The 19,878-nt window shown below is 39.8% G+C and overlaps 2 protein-coding genes across 8 annotated transcripts in view; one reads left to right on the top strand and one right to left on the bottom strand.

Annotated features, from left to right (window-relative positions):
* The window catches only part of MTOR (mechanistic target of rapamycin kinase), a 66,878-nt gene that overhangs the window by 29,196 nt on the left and 17,804 nt on the right, over positions 1-19,878 (bottom strand). For all 6 annotated transcript variants that reach the window (XM_056330786.1, XM_056330787.1, XM_056330785.1 and 3 more), the window contains 4 exons: positions 19,178-19,320; positions 17,859-18,021; positions 17,577-17,722; positions 994-1,069 (listed from right to left, as the gene is read on the bottom strand). In XM_056330786.1, the coding sequence (XP_056186761.1) occupies positions 994-1,069; positions 17,577-17,722; positions 17,859-18,021; positions 19,178-19,320 (528 nt within the window). The remainder of the gene's footprint in view (positions 1-993; positions 1,070-17,576; positions 17,723-17,858; positions 18,022-19,177; positions 19,321-19,878) is intronic.
* On the top strand, positions 10,170-17,564 carry ANGPTL7 (angiopoietin like 7). 2 transcript variants are annotated; one of them, XM_056330792.1, is made up of 5 exons: positions 10,170-10,832; positions 12,509-12,612; positions 12,948-13,142; positions 13,973-14,171; positions 15,198-17,564. In XM_056330792.1, the coding sequence occupies exons 1-5, from the start codon at positions 10,454-10,456 to the stop codon at positions 15,365-15,367; spliced, it is 1,047 nt and encodes a 348-aa protein (XP_056186767.1). In that variant the 5' UTR covers positions 10,170-10,453; the 3' UTR covers positions 15,368-17,564. The 2 variants fall into 2 exon arrangements, with proteins under 2 accessions (XP_056186767.1, XP_056186768.1); XM_056330793.1 differs by having other exon boundaries at positions 10,172-10,832; positions 12,512-12,612.

The raw sequence follows: 19,878 nt of genomic DNA, 5'->3' as shown, positions 1-19,878 counted from the left end.
TATAAGAGTGAGGTCAGAATTAGGTAACATCGAGCTTTGCTCAATCCACCCAAGGAATCATAAGAAACTGCAAAGATGTTCTGAAGGCCGTACTTCTCCCAGAAAGGACTTCTTTTCCAGTCTAGGTCAAAACCACACATAATCCTACACCAGAGTAATTCCACCATTTTGTGCTTGTACCTGTTCCTACTTTCTAGTGGTTCCTAATCAAAGAGGCTAGTCTATTGTGCTTCCAGGGCTGCCCTCCTTTTCCCAGTCACCCTAAGGCACTGCAAGATTTATGAGAGCAAAATCATCTTTTTAACAAAGTAGAATAGGCAGGAGAGCATAGATGCTTTAGTTCCTGAATGCAAACTAAATGCTTATAAGTGAGAAAAAAAAAAGAAAAAAAAAGGTAAGTTGTGCAGAGGAAGACACAAAATAGATACAGAATGGGGTTATTTTATTTCTGTGAGTAATCAAAATGTAAGGAACTGGCTAATCTACTATTCTCAATAGTATCTGTGAACTCTTGACAGATTCAGGTGCCTCCTACATGAGAGAGGCTAGGGGCACAACTGCCTTTAAATCCTTACCTGGAAAGTGTTGATGCAGTTTGTCAAAAACCCTCAAGCTCAGAACAGGAGCTTACTCCCTCTCTTCCCAGCTTCTCTAAATAAAAGACTTCTTTTGTCAAGTTGCTAGTTGTTCACAGCTGCATTTAGCATCAACAATAGCTGCTAAATTCTCTTCCAAATCAGTTCTTGCAACCTTCCTCAGCTATCTTACCTGTATACAGTGTTTGCCAGTACACAGCTAAGTACACGGCGTACGTCACCATAAGTGGCAAGGCACCTTCAGTATGAATGATGCAAAATTATGAGCAGGGGTAGAACCCCAACATGATTGATTGAAAAAACACAACATGAAAACATGAAAAACCACACAAACCCAACCCCCTACAAAAGCCATCAAAACATAAGACATGAAAAAAAGTTATCCAGCAGGACTCACCAGCTCCCCAAAGTGCTTCATGGCATATTCCAGTACCCCAGCAGCTGCTTCTGGCTGTTGCAGTTTATTGTTAATGCTGAAAAGGTAGGAAGAGAAAGACGATTTAAACACAGCTGGCAATTATTATGGGCTGGTATGAGCTTCTGCTTGATAATACCAAGCTCTGTCATTTAGAAATACCAATGGAACACCCTCCCTTTTGTTTAAAACTTCCAAGTGAACAATTAGACTACATAAGACACACAATGACTACATATTTGCAAAATAATAGGTGCACGCCTATTCTCTGCACATATTCTCAAGACTTGTTACACAAAACAGTAATCACATATGATTATCAATTCTAAATAGCAGCCTGCATAGGGAGAAGAATAGTTGTCAGTAGTCTGAAAGGCATAATTTCTTAAACAGCTGCACTTAAAGAGATTTACAGTACTGATTATTTTTTTCTCCCCTTTCTCTTAAAAAGACCACCAACTGCTTTAAAAATCAGAGCAGAGATTCTAATGATGCAGGAAACAATCTACGTCATAAGAACAGTTGACAAATGTTACCAAGAACACACAGAAAAAGCCCACAACTCGATATGTCTCTGCGCTGGTACTAACTGGTACTGGTGCTGCTCTTTTGCTGGTTTTCAAGAACATGTCAGAAACTCCTGCTGTCACACCTAGTCCTCATTCTGTACCACTGAGGCACCTTGCTTTGCAAGGGCAGCAGAATTTTGTGAAGCACAAGCAAATGGGCTACTCATGAGCCTGGTTCTCCAGTTCAGCAACACAATGTACAGCTATTGTCTTAAATCATTTCTACTTCACACTGGTTTTCTGATCTTACTACCAGAAATGGCTCTGTCTGCATATTGGTGCTTGGTGGTCAGCACTTTTGCTAAACCACAATTTAATGAGGAAATTAACTTTTTATGAAGCTCCTGCTATTTTATAAAGCTTATTTATGAACAGTCTCTGGCTCATTGCTCTCCTCTTTCCCTAGTTGCACTGGAAAACAAGAAGTACAAGTTGCTCAAAGCAGTGTCACAACACCTGAGCATGCCACAACACACCTTCAGTCCAATATTAATGCTAGTTAACATCTGGAATGGAAACAGCACAACCTAACTAAACATGTCAACTGAGAGCAATGCACAGAGACTTTCAATGGTCTTTGAATATGCCTCTGTAGATACAGGCAGCTTTCAGAAAGGCCCCTTCTTGCCTGCTATCATCAAATGACTGCTTATTCCTGCCCCCCACCCTCCTGCCATGACAGGCCTGTTGATCAGTAAGAGACAAGGAAAACTACATATACAGGCAATATTCTGAACAGAAAACTAGGGAAATTTTTTAAATGAGTGCTATATTTCTTCTGTCTGTTGAAGTTTCCTTCCCTGACAACTAAAGAACCAAGCTCCTAGACACACTCTAGGTATCTGGGAAGGTCAAGTAAAATACTTTTGGAAATAGGACCTCAGAATGGTTGAACTCAAATCTGATTTAGTCAGGCTAAGAATGCACTGTAATCACAGTTCATGATGACAGGCACCCAAAACTGGGAAGCACTTGAAATACATCCATGCCTTTTTTTAGCAAGATAGTCAAAGAGCATACTACCTCTCCATGCTTCCCAAGGGAAAGCTAGGCAGCAGTGCCTCATAAAAGTGATAAATGGCTGTCACATTTCATATCCTGATGATTTAAAGAGCCATTGGCAGACACATCACTTCCAGCATGTCAGACAGTTAATTACTTCCAAGTTATCTTTCTTGTCAACACTTCCTGACAAAATTGGCCATTATCTTTTATTCTTCAACAATTAGCGCTGCTCTTTCACTGATGCTCCCGGGTGCACTCAATTACTCTTTTTTTTTGTTTCTTACTGTTTTGGCTATCCAAAGTAGAATTAAATGTTTCAAAGCTGTCTATGGCTAGGTTTAAGCAAGGGGTGGGGAAAGAAAGGAAGGAAAAGGAGAAAGACTTCGATTTAAAAGAATACACAGCAGTAGATATAATACTGTATTGTCATTATTAATCACAAATTACTCTCTTGTAACAAATGATCTAGCCCACACAGTGAGTAAAGATAGGTAATTTTGTGGACTAAGATAAGCCACTGACTGGGAAATCTGTCAGTTATTTCATGTTTTGACGCACCACATTAAAATGGTGTATATAAAAAATGGGGGGGAAAGAAGCAGCAACATTCACTGCTTTGGCAGAAATGTGCCTAAACACAGAGAAGTACAACTGCCCAGAAGAGTACAAAAATCCCTCCAAAGCAAGACTCACACAAAGTGGGGTTTAATATGGTTGAACATTCACTGACTGTTTCTTCAGAGTAATAAAATCTTGGTAATCACTGCATCATTTTGCTATTCCGTTTTACAGGCTAAAGGAAACACAGTTGTGTGTTAAGTTGTTGATTGTTCTGATCTTGTGTTTTGGAGGTTTTTTGTTTGTTTTTTTTGAAAGACCTTGGATTTCTGCTTTTTCTTATTTGCCGGATTCAGTGTACTCTTGACTGCTGGAAGTATATTGACAGTTCCCAAAAATCGCTACTACCACAGCTGACTGGAATGTGTTTTCAACAGACCCACTGTTCTCTGCATACAAATTCTCTGAGTGGGCCGGCAGATTGTACTTCTCTTGGAAAAGCATTTCCACATGCAGTCCTGTTAATACATCCAAAATACACATTTAGAAATCATGGCATTCTGTGCTTCCCTACCCTTTCACCTTCCTACTATTAGGATATTACCTCTTTCCCTTGCAGATCTGATGAGGTCTGCACTCAGGCAGAATCTTCTTATATTTTTTTAACACTCAAAGCACTACAGAGCTGTCCTCTAGTTATCATGCTGGAGACTGGACAGAATGAAAAACACTACAGAAAAGCGTCCAGGCACACAGAAGAGGCCCCAAAGAGCTAATATTCCAGCCAGGCAGAGTTGCCAGGGGGTTCTACTCACAGTGTTGCTGCTGGAAATCAGGGCAATTTACCGGATTAGGATCAGGGGGATAGATTTCTCCTTATATCTGGAAAAAGGTAACTACAGAATCTTTCAGGATTAAAGGAGAAGATGGGAAAACATCTCTCAAGATAGAAACAACGCTGCTGGCTAACTCAGCAGAAAGTAACTTAAGTCTCTGTTTACTGGGAGACATCCTTGCAGTTGCTCCTAATTCAGGATAATATGAAGTTTACTATTAAGGAGAAGATCAATTGTTCTCCGTATCTACTGAGGGTAGAACACATTCATCTGTTCACTTTTGTTTAGAATCTAGAAAAAAGCCACCACTACCACCTACTTTTCTTTTAAGGCATGCTGCCAAGCCTTCAAGTAGACTACCGTATCTCCTTTCTTGGAAGTTTTCAGGTATAGGTTTGGTAGGTTATAGGTTACATATGTCATCTATCAGGAAAGGCCTAAGTATTCAGCTGTGCTGCTGGTATGGGCTGGCAGAATCTTCCAGTATTAAAATGGGAGTCCAGAGAAATAAAAAGATTGTCTAAGTCATATCAACAAGATTTTGACATATTTAGAAATAATGCATTAATTTCACTGTTTAGATACCCACCATTTGATTTCTCTTCTTACGCAATAAGGGAAGTCGTTAGAAGAAACAATAAAGCAACAGAAGATCTTCATACTTTCCTTCAAAATCAGGATTAATCAGTTGCAAAACTGATTTCCATCACTGAAGCTTTGTATGGGTTTGGTCTGCCTGGACTCACTGCATAATTATATAATGCAGCACAGTAGAATTAAAATTGATGTCACAACAACAAAAGCATTAATTCTCATACTCCAAGTGCACAATCTTCAGCAGCTAGGGGCGGCTAGGAAGGACATGAGACTGGCACAGAAAGCTTTGTGAGAAGACCATTAAATCCAAGATGATTGACAGTTTTTCCCCCCCTCGTTTATTAATCAATATCTGAACTGTAGTCAGGATAATATTTAGTGTTCCTGTCCAACCCTAACCTATTTTTAGTACTTGACCATGATGAGTGGGATATTAAAATGTGACAAGCCTTCTGATGAAAAAAAGTTTTGTACGGATGGAATGACATAGTAATTGGAAAAAGTTATTACCCTTGGCAAACTCCCTGATATAAAAATCTCTGACAAAAAAAGTATCTTAAATCTTTGAGTATTATTAGTGGTGAAAGGTTACAAACCTACTTTCTGATTATTAAGATATCGAATAAAAAAGTAAGTCTTAGATGTGTAAAGCACTAAAATGTAGCACACTCAGCTAGAATCACAAAAAAAGAACGTTATTTAAGGGAAATATACTCCTATTGCTTGTATATTTTAAAGGCTATTTAAACAGGAACCAGACATGAACTGGGAATGAAAAACAACTTTACTGTCTTCAGAAGAAAGAGTACTCAGATGATGGACTTGTCTCCTCCACAACCCCCAGGCATAAACGTCTAATGTTCACTAGTGATACTCTCTTTTATACAGCCCTGGGAGCTCTCCAGTCTTCCATTATCTTTGAGGGTCTCTAACAATATTGTCTGTCACTCAAAATATATTAAATTTTCAAAAACTAAAAAGTAAGAGATTATACCCATCCCTATCTTCCCATAACAGTGAAGAACTTGGTTTTAACAGTCTTTTCAGGAGGTCCCAAGCCTATCTGTGAGCTAACACACACATTTCCTATTGCCAGAAAGCATCTCAAAACTTGGTAGAGAAACCTTATTTTTGCAATAAAGCAGCTTGTGTGCAAAGTCTAGACAAGAAGACAAACTTTTTTTTTTTTAGATCTCCCCAAGTTTGTTTAAAAGACTCCTCTACGTGACAGAATTTACCAACCTAAGTCAAGCTTGTTTTTCCTTCTGAGGAAGTGCTGAGAGCTTGCTCCTGGAATTAGAAGTGGAAGGCACTGCTACTTTGTAGATACTCTGGGGAACAGATAATCCTCTAGCAAAAGGAACTGGCTTTGTTGGCCAGCTTCCCCAATTCTACAGTTTGTGTTCAGGCATCCCTGAGTCCTTGATTCAACAAACCTCAGAAAACAATCAATTGCCCCCAAAACAACTCTAAAAAAATGCATTTCCATCATGTCACTAAAAATTATTCCCATGCTGGGAACAAGTATGTTTGAGAAACCAATACCAGGAAAGAGCTGTTTTCAATAAACAGTTGTGAAGATTGACTGCTTACAGGCCAGAGTAGCAGCCCCTTCAGCTTTTCAGCAAGGGCACACATTGCTCACAGGCATTAAAATTGGCCAGATTCCCAATCTTGATATAAATGCTTGCAAATCAAATAAAAACATTCATGAGCTTTGAAAGGAAAAGCAGTGAAAATGTTACCAAAAAATTCTTGGCTAGCCCTGCTGCTCAGGCTGCAAAAGATCTTGTACCACCTATCCTTTATTAACAAGATTCAGTGAAGGCAGAGAAGAAAAGAAATTGCCAAGGAAGATATTTAGCAGAAAAAGGTGAAACACTGAACCACAGCCTTTGCATATTTGTTACACCAGAAAAGGATACATTAAATAAAAAAGAAATCACAAATGATTGTAGGAAGTATTAGCATTTTGTTTCTCATCAGGCCCTCTTACTTCCACTTGTTTCTATATAACTTCAGAGATGTATAACTATTTGCAGTAGGTAACAATTTTATTTAACTTTACTAGAGATTTAATCATTACTGTAAAGCTATAGCAGAGTGACCGTTAGAACATTTATGAGCATCTCCAAAGCCAGAGGTGAACAGTTTCATACTTCCTTGGAGGGGAAAGCAGTATTTCACAGAGCTTTGACAAAGTAAGTGTGGACTCCGGCAATCTGCCAGCAGAGAGTTGAGAGGCTTTGCCATCTCAGCAAGCACCAGGAATGCTAGATTCTAAGCATTTGCCGGATGCATATTAAGGGTTTTGCAATGACTGGCTACCAAATAAATAGCCAGAGGGCACTGAGCTTTCCTTCTTGTCTCAGCTTCACATATACCTGCCAAAACAGCTTCGCAGAGAAGGCAGTCATTTAAAACCATCTCCAATTTAATCCAGCCCTCCAGGGACAAGAGAGACTTGGTTCTAATCAAATAATACTAATATACTTGAATTTGGTAACATCAAGCAACATTATAAGTATAGGGTACACATTAACTACAATCACATTTAGACTCAGTTCTTCCAACCACTTCAAACTTACATCATTGACAAAGTCGAAAAGGATTTGCCTCCTGTTCTTGACTTCAGCATCTCCTTTTTAGCTATCGTGTGGCAAAATATTTCCACATTCAAAATACAACAGAGGAAAACTAGGGCGGTGGATTTTGGACCAAATGATACTCTATTTCTCTATTGGTATTGGGGGAAAGGGAAAAATAGGACTACCCACTCAGTAATCACAGAACTAGTTTCTTCCTAGCTATGCCCAAAACTATGCTTCTTTCCAAAATATAACAGGATCCTGAATTCAAGTTTTAAGTACAGCAGTACGCAGCAGTGGAAAGTTTTCTACAAACTGTCAGTTCCTACAGCTGATCTAATCTGGCAATGACTATCATTAGTAGCTATTGCTGCCTAAGTGACTGCCCTCAGTTCTTCATGTAACAGGGAAAGATTCATCTTTCAAATACTCATAAAGAAGTCAAATTCCATTAAGGTTACGGTCTCTGCCAAGAGAGATCTGTCTGCCCAAATCTCTCTTAATGCTCCCTCAGAAGTAATGACAGATGGGAAGATTTGTGCTCTTTTCCATTCCTGCATAATACGTCTGTTGTCACCCCCTTACACAGAGCAAAGTGAGAGAACAAGGAAGTATTACCTCTGTTTTAAAAAGGGTAAATCCAAGTATGCAAAAGAAAGATAGCCTGCATTAGCATACACAAATCAGAGGCTGGACCCAAAATAAAACCCTGGCTGTCTCATTTTGAGTGAAATACTCCAGTTTAGAGAGGGCATTTGGAGGCCTTTCTGCACTGTTTTGCAACATCTGTGCACGACAAAGTTCGGTTAAATCTTGGATCCTTCCAAAACTTGTATAAAAGGGGAATGCACAGGCCTACAAGTGGTTCGTCTCTTCTACATCTGCCCTTCATGATGGGAGTGTGGGTGAAATTCAGACTGTACAAAACAGGTAAGAGTTACTGTGAGCAAGAGCAGCAGCAGAATGTATCTAATCCCTATGTAACAAGATAGGGGTGTTAGCAGGGTGGCTTTTTGGGGTGGAGAAGCCAGAGTCTGGCCTGTCCTATTCTTTGTTCCAACTTTGATGAAAACACGTTTCTCATCACAGGAAGCCTGAGAAGAATTTGCCCCTGGGAATGACAGAAGCTCCAGCTGGAAGAGGGCTCAGACAGGATTAGAGGCAGAACAAAAAGGTCAGGCTTTCATCCATGTGCAGTGGCACTTTCTGGTCTGAAGTATAAAAAGTAATTTTGCTATGGAAGGTTTCTGGAATGTCCACAACAAAAATGTGACTGAAGCCTATGGTCTGCTGTGGAGGTATCCTCAGTACTTTAATCAAATTGTACTTTCATATCTCTGGCAATATCCCAGGTCACCACTATCACACAGTAGCCTCACCAGCTGATACTACACACTACAGTGGTTTCTGCCTGAAGTACAGCACACAGGCACCCACAATGAAACTCAAGACACTCACACTGCCTGGAGACGTCCAATTTTGACCTCCTCTTTCTCCTCTAACAAAATTCAGGTTTATGAAACATCTGTATTCATATTCCACCCTTTCCGGGCTTTGATGATTTTTCTCTTCCTAAATCTTTGCACCTTGTGGGGTCTCGTTACTATTCTGCAGAAAAACTACTAGCCAGCTGTAGTGCAAATCAGAGGCAGAAACAAACATCTAGCAACAAGTGTAACAAAGCTAAGGAGGAAGAGAAATTGCACCAACAGGAAATTGTGCTTCTTATTTCTCTGAAAGTGGGTATCAGATCAGCAAGGCTTTCCTAATGTTTTCTAATTAAGCAGAAATCCCGCAGCCACTTTGGATCAGCAAAAGAAGTCTAGATGGGATAGCATGTCTCGGTTGGGTTTGTCCCAATTTTCTTTGTAAAAGGAGCAAGATTAGCTTTCTTTTGTTTTTCTGGACACCAATAAACTCCTATGGCATTTACGCCAGGTGCAGATACAGGAGCCATTTACTCCTTTATTTGCATCTTATCTCTGCCAGTTACTACGATCAGAAACTTTGCAGAAAGATGCAAGAACCCACACGCTGGACAACACAAATCAAGAAACAACTTATCTGTAAGGATCTAGAACAAAAGTTGCAGACCTTTTCCAAAAGGCTGCACCACTGCTGAAGCAGTTCTACTTTGGGATCAAACAGGTATAATCAACTTTTCAGCTGTTAAAAGATATAAAAAGAAGAGATTGGAAGTTGTTATCTCAGCCAGCTGATATTTGACCTATACTCTGAATGTCTACAGATTTAAGGTTTACTCTTAAATCTACACTTTATGTAACTGTGGACATTTTAATTACCCATACATTTTCCTTTCTTAAAATCCTGTTAATAAACTGGCTGCCATAATGTTGGAGTTAGATCACATTGCCTGTTAAAAAGCCATCTCTTGTCAATTTTAAGTAGACTGCCTTTCTGTACTTTTTAACGTCCTTTTGCTTGTCCACTGCGAGTAAACAGAAGACATGCAGTTTGACTTACATATTTTGCAGACTTCTTTCCATCCCACCCTCGGATAACCCATCTCTAAAGAGAACAGCACTGAGTTCTACAAAACAAATAGTGCAGATGCACCAGTGTCCAGAGAGAGGAGGATCAGATGCTGAACTAATTTGCTAAAATATCATCTCAATTAGTAAATACTGCAAGCATAGAGTTACCCCCTACAACTTCTGGGGATTATATTAGTTGGACTCATTGCAACTAGGGCTACCTACAAGGCAGTTACCTTCCTCGAACTTTAACAAAGTCATTCTGTTTGGACAGCCTTTTCACATTCTGGACCTCTAATACTCCTACGTTACTGAAGTGCCAGAACTAGTCACCGAGAGGGCTACAATCCAATAGGCAATAATTGCTGGAAACTCTCCTCGTTTCCTAGCCCTCTCCCACACCCCTTCAAGACAGAACTGTGTGAAGTCTCTCCTGCTCTCCCCAACATTTCCTGGCTGAAACCTGTTCCAACTTCACCCTGTGAACACCTGATATGGACAGATGAACTGGGAGGGGCCAGAAAACTCTTCATAGCTTCAAGGGGGTGGAGGTAAACAGAAAAATAGTATATAAGATGCTTTGAGGCAGACTTCCATAGTGAAGACTTCCCGATTCTGACAGGAGGGGTCTGAAAAAAAAGCTACTTCTTCAGGCTCCACCTTCAAAGACTCACTTCATTGGAAGAAAGCTAGGTACCAGTCTGCTGTAGCACTTGCAGAAAGTTTCATACCTACCCCAGCTGCATTCAGGCTACCCGCAGTCAGCTGGAAGTTTTCTGCTGCTGTAAGCAAAAATGCCAGCAAGATCCACTGCTCAGCTGGCATGGCTCTGCATTGTCACTGTGTCTGTGGCAATCTATCCAGCACTGCTGCAGAAGCCTCCTAAAAGGAGAACAATCAATGGGAATGCACAGTCCAAGATGACAGGCTGCTGCGATGAGATGAAAGAGCTCAAGCTGCAAGTAGCCAACCTGAGCAGAATGCTGCAGGAGCTGAGCAAGAAGCAGGAAGGTGACTGGGTGAATGTGGTTATGCAGGTGATGGAGCTGGAAGGGAGCACCAAGCAGATGGAGTCCCGCCTCATTGATGCTGAAAGCAAATACTCCGAAATGAACAACCAGATAGATATCATGCAACTCCAGGCAGCTCAGACGGTCACACAAACTTCAGCTGGTAAGAAGGGAGTCGCTGAGCTCCCAGATAGACCTCTTTATGCACAGAATGAACTAATGACTAGTTCTTAATGCTAGCATGTCTCACTAACGTGATTAGCAAGTATGCATACTGAATACTTCTGCAGGTGATCCTGAGAGAACTAGTTTGAATTCATCTGCCAAAAGTCCAAACGTCCAGCTGTATTTTAACATCTGTATGTCTGTTATGAGGGAGCAGAAAAACTGAACAGGTATTTTATTTGTACAGCACGGAACCCTGTCTAATATTTTATTTTCTGAGCGCTATAGTATCAATCCAAAAAGAAAGGGAGCTGGCTTTGTCAGGGAGTGGCTCTGGCAGTAACATCCTCTGAGTTCACAGTGCTGACAGAGGACTAGAAGTTGGTAAAACAATTAGAAGAGCTCTCCAAGCATTACTGGAGATTTATAATCGTATCTTTATGACTATCTCTGAACCAAAGTAAGACTGATCCATTATTTGCATGGCAATACTCAAAAATTCAGGGCTGTAGATGATGCAAGATGAAAACTGTGATATAAGCCTAGCCAGAACACAGTTAAATTGTTGAAAATCTCTTCCCTGAGGGAAAATTTCACTGCACACAGTGATTGCACAGGCCCGTACTAAACATGGAATGCAGGTGCATTTTGTAGGTTAGCTACCTGTAAAGTCACGTCTAAAAGCAAGTGTCCTTTTTGTTGACTTCCCTTAAATCAAAATTCACTGCAACAGCTTAAAACTTCCTTAAAAAGAAACTGCTGTTGTCTGAGATGACTGGGTTTGCCAAAAGACTTCACTTGGATTTTTTTTTTTCTTTTTTAAATGCGAAGGAAAAACTTCTAAATCTGTTTACTAAATTCTTCTTAGAAAAAGTCCCACTTGACTGGTTTTGACGTGCCACTGTTAGATCTTTAACAAAAATTATACCATAACAAATCTCTTTGGAGCTGTAGTAAAGGTTTAGAAAAAAATACAGTAATGTGCAGAGGAAACTGGGTTAGAAGATAATTTAAAACAGATGCATCTCACCTCACCAGGTAAGAGACATTTAGTCTGTACTAAATTTAAGATTGTCAGTAGGGATAAAGCCTTACTTCAGCTAGTTTATCTTCAGAAGAACAGCTATGAATTTTACCACCTCCTGCACCGGGAGGAAAGGAGGCTTGCAGCAACTGACAGATTGACTGCAGCTAAAAGTCACTACCGCTGTCACAGGCTCTAGTGCAAGAAGTGTCAAGCAAATATGCCTCATCCACAAAGTTGGCTAACCTGTTCAAGCACACAATCAGAACAGGCAGCAGACCCAGCCACCCTATTAGATAAACCTTTATTATTTGGCAGGGGGGCAGCAAACATACACCTTTTTACCTTCCAGCAGACACACACAGTAGCTATGTGAAGATAAAGCAGAGATGTCTCTTTGGACAGAAGAGGTTAAAAAAACCCCAAAAAACGCAGAAGAAAACCAGAGAACATCACAAAGTCCCAGTGCTACAACATCATCTTCCAATGCATGCACTGATCAAAATTAAACTATTTCAGGAAAATATTAGACTTATGGGACGTCATCTTCACTTAATTACTCCTTGTACTACAAACTAAGCTTTACAGAAACCACACTTACAGGAGTTGCTCTTGCTGTTCAGATTCTTACTTTCTGGTTCTGATTCAAGTAGATGCTGTCTATGACTGCTCATCACTTTACCAGAGGAACTACAGAATCTCTGGCGTTTACAAGCTACCTCCTGATGAATTTTTGGGCAGTCCAGATCTGGAGGTAAGGATTCAACTACACACTGTGTATTACATGTCTTTTCAAATATGATCAAGCAATACTTATCTACCGCAGAGATATAAAAGGCACATACTGTATTATGATACTCTGCACTTTGAATCAGCATCTTTATGTAGGCAAAATTCAAGGAAGGAAAGAGTGTACCTTTAAAGAGGAAAACCAGAAAAAGGGTTCATTTAATAATTTTTTTTCCCATGACTTTTAAATAAAATAGGAATTTCTTCAAGTTGTGAAATCTGGAACAATGTCTTGTGCTAAGGGAACTGAACCTTCCCAAGCCCACTAACTAGTAAACACTGCCTTTTTTCCTGTTCTAGGTGTTCTGTGACATGGAGACAGATGGAGGTGGCTGGACTATCATCCAAAGACGTAAAGTTGGATTGACATCTTTCAATAGGGACTGGAAACAATACAGGGAAGGATTTGGCAATATTCGGGGAGATTTTTGGCTGGGAAATGAAAACATCTACCGACTTTCAAGACGCCCCACTGTTCTGAGAGTTGAGTTGGAGGTAATTAATAAGCTCTCAATTTCAGCAGCAAAAGGTTTTTTTGTACAAAGTGGTTCTCCAGTAGCAGATACCATCTTCTACCTCTATAGGAGACCCAAAGAATTTGTACACTTTAATTACAGAAGGAGGTAGGCCAGAACTAGTGATACATTCAAGGACAAGAGAGAATTATGTTCTCCACTGTGCAAATTCAGTAGGACGATCTTCCGTCTATACACATGGGGCTCTAGAGAATCCTGTGGAACCCACTGCAGACAGAGATCAAACCGCCGACCACCTCAGGTTTAAAGATTCATAGAGATGCCTGATAAAGTTTTAAAGACTCTGAGTCTTTTCCTTTTGCAGCACTTCCTTCCAGCCTGTGTAAAAAAGATTGTACTACCCCAAAACAATTTCCACAGTCTATTAAAGGTTTGGGTTTGATTTAGACTAGTTCATAACTGGTACAATAGCTTTGAGGGATGTGTGTGTGTGTGTAACAGAAAAAGTGAGTTGAAAGGCTTTACGTCTAGAAGTCACTGTTTCACAGAGGAATAAAAAGTTACTTGAGGCAGCACATTGAGACATGGGTGTTGAATGCAAGAGCTGCACACCAGGTTTCCATATGTATTCTTCAATACAAGTGCAGATAAGATTTGGAAACATGATGCTTCACTCTGGAAAGTTTCTTTGCCTTAACAGATAAGTTTCTTCAGTCTGAGACAGAATAAACCTTGTGAAAAATCTAAGACTGAAAAGAGATACATAACATGCACTGTATATAACCATAGATGGCGGAGTCTTTTCATAACTATTCTAATATGACCCATTTCTTTATCATTCTGTGGCAGGACTGGGAAGGGAACATACGCTATGCACAATACAAGCAATTCACCCTGAGCAACGAAATAAATAGCTATCGTCTTTTTGTCGGGAACTACACTGGCAACACAGGGCGTGATTCTCTAAGGTATCACAACAACACAGCCTTCAGCACGAAGGACAAGGACAACGACAAGTGCGTGGATGACTGTGCCCAGTTTCGTAAAGGTAAAACACACATCCTGTCGCAAAACAGCTGCCTGGGTAATCTGTAGAGAGCCCAAGACTCCCTCTCTCCAAGTAACTAGCAAATACCATCTGGATAGCAAATCAAGGGAGAGGTGACCAATTCTGGAATATACACTTATCCATTTGGTGGGAAATCTGGCAGTTAAAGCTGACTTACACAGAGCCGGACTGCATGTTATAGACATCAGTACCCTCCCAATTATTTAGTGTATGTTCTCACCTACACATATTATTATCTAGCCCATTACGCATATCTGCCAATCTGCCAGACTAATTTCAGATGCTGATGCAATTCAGTGATGCAGGAACCTATTCCTGTATATCTATATGCTTTTTATTTTTTCTTGTATTTTTATGAGGTTTCAGGTTCTACTATTAGGGACTTCTAATTATTCTCCTGTATTATTATCCCACATACACCTCAAGATTCAACCTGAATTCTAATCTTTATTCCTACTCTATTAAGAGCCTCTAGTGAGGCTACTCTCTTCGTTCAATATATTATCTCTATATGAACTCTGTCACAAAGATAATTGTCTTCACTGCATCTTGCCCTTTATTTTTAATGACCTCATTGTGCCCTCACACAACATACAAATAAAATTGCTGATATCAGTCTCAATAAAATAGTGCAGCTCACTTGCAGAATCCAGAAACCTTTTACATACCTTAAGATGCCCAAGCTAAGAACCCAAATATGTTTCCTATGCTAAGTCTCAGAATCAAGAGACGTTAAGGAAATATTCTAAGAGAAGTGAGTAACTAAACAAAAAGCTACTGGACTAATTTGACTACGGAACCGTAAAGCCTTTATGTATTTAGTATCTATGTTAATTTTCAAATTTACTTGCAATCCCAACTATTAGAGCCATAGGCTCCAGGGATTAAATGCTGCATTCTGGTCACTCTCCTCCAGAATGAGCAATAGTTCTTATTATTACTAAAAAATATACCTGCATCTAGTAAATGGCTCACCAGAAATCTATTAATTTGTTTCCTGAAAAGGTGGATATTGGTACAACTGCTGCACAGATTCCAATCTGAACGGAGTTTACTACCGCAAAGGAGAACACACAAAGAACATGGATGGCATCACCTGGTACGGGTGGCACGGATCGACCTACTCACTGAAGAGAGTTGAGATGAAGATCCGGCCACAGGATTTCAAACCGTAGAGGGAAACAGTATTTGATTGTACAGCTACACGATGCCACTGCACAGAAGGTGGGCAACAAACAGCTCAAAATCAGCCAAATAATTGTTCATTTCATCTAATATGTGCAACAGCTACATACCGGCTACGTACACACACAAACACACAGGTGCATTAAGCACCAGCCACAGCCACTAGGGTTACCAGGGCTCAGACTTATTTCCTCATCTTCAAGCTCTTTCCAAAGGGAAAAATACTGTGTTAGAACAGGTTAGAACACAATGCACTTACAGCACCTTCAGAAAACTCATTGGTGTGTTTTCACTATCACTGTGACTAGTGTGTCACCTTAGAACTAACCAGCCAAGCAGGGACTAAAAAGAAAGCCTCCTTGTTGTCTTTCCTTCAGTGTCCAGAGCAAGCATTGCTTGTCCAAGAGGGACTTAAATCACAAAAATGACACATTCATTTCAAGCCAGAGGAATGGATCAGAAGTGTCTCTGATGCACCTTTCCTTAGTGTATAGTAAGTGGCTTACATTCCCACAGAGGAAAAAGACAAAGCTCAAAAGTTTTAGATTAGTTAGTATTCAGGTTCTTTTCTGAACTTTTACTGCCATCTCCTGCTACTGTCTCAAGTAAGTCCCCACAGAGGGCTGCACCCAGCATATAGTAACCCTGGAGGAAGGATTTGTGCCATATGCTCTGTGACGTTTATTCCTATCCATAGATTACCTAGAGGTTGATAAACTAGAAAGCAGCTTTCTGGGCTGCCAGCAAATTATGTTCAGGTTAGAACATGAGTGTGCTATATGTCACTAGGACCAAGAGAGAACAGCGAGTGAGAAAAAAATCCAGACCCGGCCAAAAAAACTCAACTCCAACACTTAAACCCACTGTATCCATGAGCAAAACACTAGTACACACCAGAGAATCCATAAGTGCCAAAGTTATTCAGACATAAGGGAATGTTCGCTAGCATACCGCAATGAGGAATATTAAAATCTGTTCTGAAAACTACCCCAATTACAAGTTACCTAGAGATGTTATGTCAAAAATTAGTATGTTTCTCCCTTACATAACACAGTGTTAAAAATAACAGTTAAAAAAAGAGAGACTCTTCCTGTAGCCATACCATTGTTTGAATATGTTGGAAAAGGCAGTTATCGTTAATATATCTATTTTTATTCAACTTAAAGAGAGTTTGAATCTAATTTAAATTGTTCAGTCTTGTGTGAAATGGAAGAGAAAGGTGTCTTGGGAATTGCCTTACATATGTTTGACTATTCATACTGCAAATTTCAACTGTGTGGAACTATAGTTGGAACCATTCTAACTGTGGTCCATAAAATGGATTTGTAAAGGTTTCTAAACTTTTTAATTGCTAATAAATTGTCTTTCATTTTTAATCCTGCTTTATTTCAAGTCTTTGCTCCTTTAACTTGCTTTTTGATACACAAAGAAACAGCTGCACAAGTGATTGAGGCCAGGCAAGGGAATATACTGAATTCTGTATTTTCCTCAGAAAAACAAGAGAGGACAAAGGAGGCAAGAGTAAAAGAGGGGAAAAAAACAGAAAAGCAGAACCCCAAGGAAGTAGGAGGGCTGAAAATTCACTGCAAAGCTAAGTTTTTGCTCAACCAAAATCAATTTGTCCACCTCAAATGGTAAGAGTTAACATTTCTGTGATATGAAACTTGAAATTCACATTTTAAAACATGTAGTTCAGTACCAAATCCTGTGCAGGTATTTCAGGCTAACATCTTTCTTATTGACAAAGCTCAGGAAACAATACACTCTTGTTATAATATCTTCTATTTGGTAAATGAAGAAGAGACCTATCTAAGCCACGTAAGCAGATTATGATGAGCAATTTTAATTAAAGAACTTCAGCTTTTCTAGCTTATTTATATGCAAGTGTAGAAATCTTGTCTCGTTTAACTTACAGCTACTCCACAACATCCCATATTGAACTTGAAGGATGAGAGGTGGAAATCAGAAGACTTTACCTTTTCCTGCACAGCTTCCCATGGCTTCTGTCATGATTTTTAACCACATAATAGGAGGACAGAACTCAGGAGCTAGGAGTGTACATCTACAAGGCAGTTAGCAAGCCTACAACAACGACTTGTGACAGAGAGTAAAATCCTAAGTATTGTCTAGATTCATCCTAATGGTATCCTAAATTGCATACTGATGCAAGAGCGTAAGTCTCATCAGTTCTGGTCCTACCTGATGAGAGACTCTAGAATGGCTGGGGTGGGGCCCTTTTGAAATTCCAGCTCCTTGTAATGAAGTGCCTTGGCATATGCTCGACATTTTGCAGCTCTTTCCCCCAGAAGGACAATGCCATTATCATCTCTCAAAGGCAGTGGACCCTGGGTAGAAGCACATACATCAAAAGCAGGTTGAGTATAAAAAAGAAAGTATGCACGAACTCTTCACACCTTTTCCATAGCCTAGATATCAGCCAGCTAGTTGACATTAGAAGAGTTGCCTAATAAATGCCTCTACCTTGTCACTGTGTTCCATGAATTCTGCCAAGTTCAGCAGTGTCTGAGTGACTTCTGCGATGTCTTGAGAAGTCAGGGCCAATTCAATGCTTCGAATCAGCTCATCCTGCTGGTCTTCATTCAGTTCAGACCAGCATGAAACAAAAGCAGCGTTGAAGAGATCTCTGAGGAGGAAAGCAAAAGAGACTGAGATGTGGGGATTCATTACTCATGAGCAAAAGTGTACTTGACAGTGGACTTGCCTTCTTACTCAGAGAGCAACAAGATGCGTTTATATGTCTACCTGCGATAAATAGTGATTAGTTTTTATAAAGCTAACTTCTGTACCAAATACTTGGTGAAACCTGCATTTTAAAAATATCTAATAGGATGATACACTACAACAGCAGAAATATTGTACTATCGCATACTAGCAAGTATTTTAGGTGAGAACAAACTCTTCATATCAGCAAGGATGCTCTCCTCTTCTGCTATGAAGAACCAGGTCTAGTCTGTCTTAGATCACAAGTGAATGTAGTGAAAAAGATGATTGTACATTTCTCTGGACACACATGTCACAACACTTGTGTTTTCTGTGCTCACTAGAGGACTGTGATAGCTAAAGTTTACATTAGTGGCAAAGCTTGAGAAGGAGAAATGATGATAAAAACAGATACAGTGACAGCCCTTGTCAATGACAGTGCTGTGGAGAAATACCGTGGGATAGGTTTAAGATGCACGGAGTATACACGCAGGACGCACTAACATTACCTCTGTCTACCTAGGAATTGCTGACTTTTCATCCTGCTGTTTGCCCTTCTCTTTAAAAAAATGTTAAAACTCACATTAAGACAAAATTAAACCAGGAATGACCACTTTGCTAACAGCAGTAGTCAGACTCATATGCACCAATATGACAAGTGTATGCCATCAAGAAGAGATAAACAGGCAACTGCTTACAGAGACTCAAAGTTTCTCCAAACATACTGGTTGCAAATGAAATAAAGCACTGCGGCTTATTCCACACAGAGACATTTTTATTCACTCACAGTAGTTCCTCAAAACTATTTCATATTCTGCTGTTTTTCCAGCTTTGCTTTTATGTGCCTTATGTTATTTCTAGACTAATATGCAGAATTCCACTGAAAGATTTTGTGCACATCAAGTAGCAGCCAACTGAGAAGGGTGGAAACGAAATCAAGTTGCCAGCTATTTGATTTGTCCCAAAGCAGGAGCTATATTTACAGAACCCAAGAGCTTTTCAATATCTTTATTTTTCCTTATAATATCTGGCTTGCATCCGCAATTTCAAGTGATGCGAAAAACACAGAATTACTCTACCGAGCCATGGGATTATATGCCTGAGCCAGGGCCCAGCATGAGCGCAAGGATGGTGAGGAGGAATCTTTCAGCAGCTCCAGACTCAGTCTTCTTAACCATTCCAACCAGTCATCTTTGGAAACTCTCCTTGCTGCTCCCCAGGCCTGCAGTACAAAGCAAGATAATTGACCTACCAAATGAAGGACTATCCAAAAGCAGAAGAAATCTATCAGCAGGCAGCATTACTTCTTTACAGCTCCAAATTACATGACTGAGATTCCATTCTCAATTCCCTGAAATCCATTACCTTTACCAGAAAAGTCTCATTTCTAAGATATGTTCCCTAAATGTATTCCTGTCATGACATGCCAAGTATTTAACATTAATAATTCTTTCCTTACAAAAATACATTAAAAGCTGAAGCCACTGTTGAAACATCAGCTTAAAAATACTTAATGCATTCAGAATTACATTTTTAAGTCCAGCAATTTCAAGCCAATCCATCCCACTACTAAACTGAGCGCTACATCCATTTACTGTTCAAACTAGCTGGCGCTTAGCTATTACATTCTATACTGGCTTGAAGAGAATATAGCACTAAGATAAAAGAGAAGTGGCTAATGAAAAAAGGCAGAGGGTCTGAAACAGATGTCACTAGAAGCTAAACAGATGATTCCCTGTGATCTAGGAAGCCTTGTTCATACTTTAGATAACAAGAAATT

This window comes from Falco biarmicus, chromosome 3, assembly GCF_023638135.1.
Source record: "Falco biarmicus isolate bFalBia1 chromosome 3, bFalBia1.pri, whole genome shotgun sequence".
Taxonomy (NCBI): domain Eukaryota; kingdom Metazoa; phylum Chordata; class Aves; order Falconiformes; family Falconidae; genus Falco; species Falco biarmicus.
The sequence above is the reverse complement of the archived record's forward strand: the minus strand, read 5'-3'. Positions and strand labels throughout refer to the sequence as shown.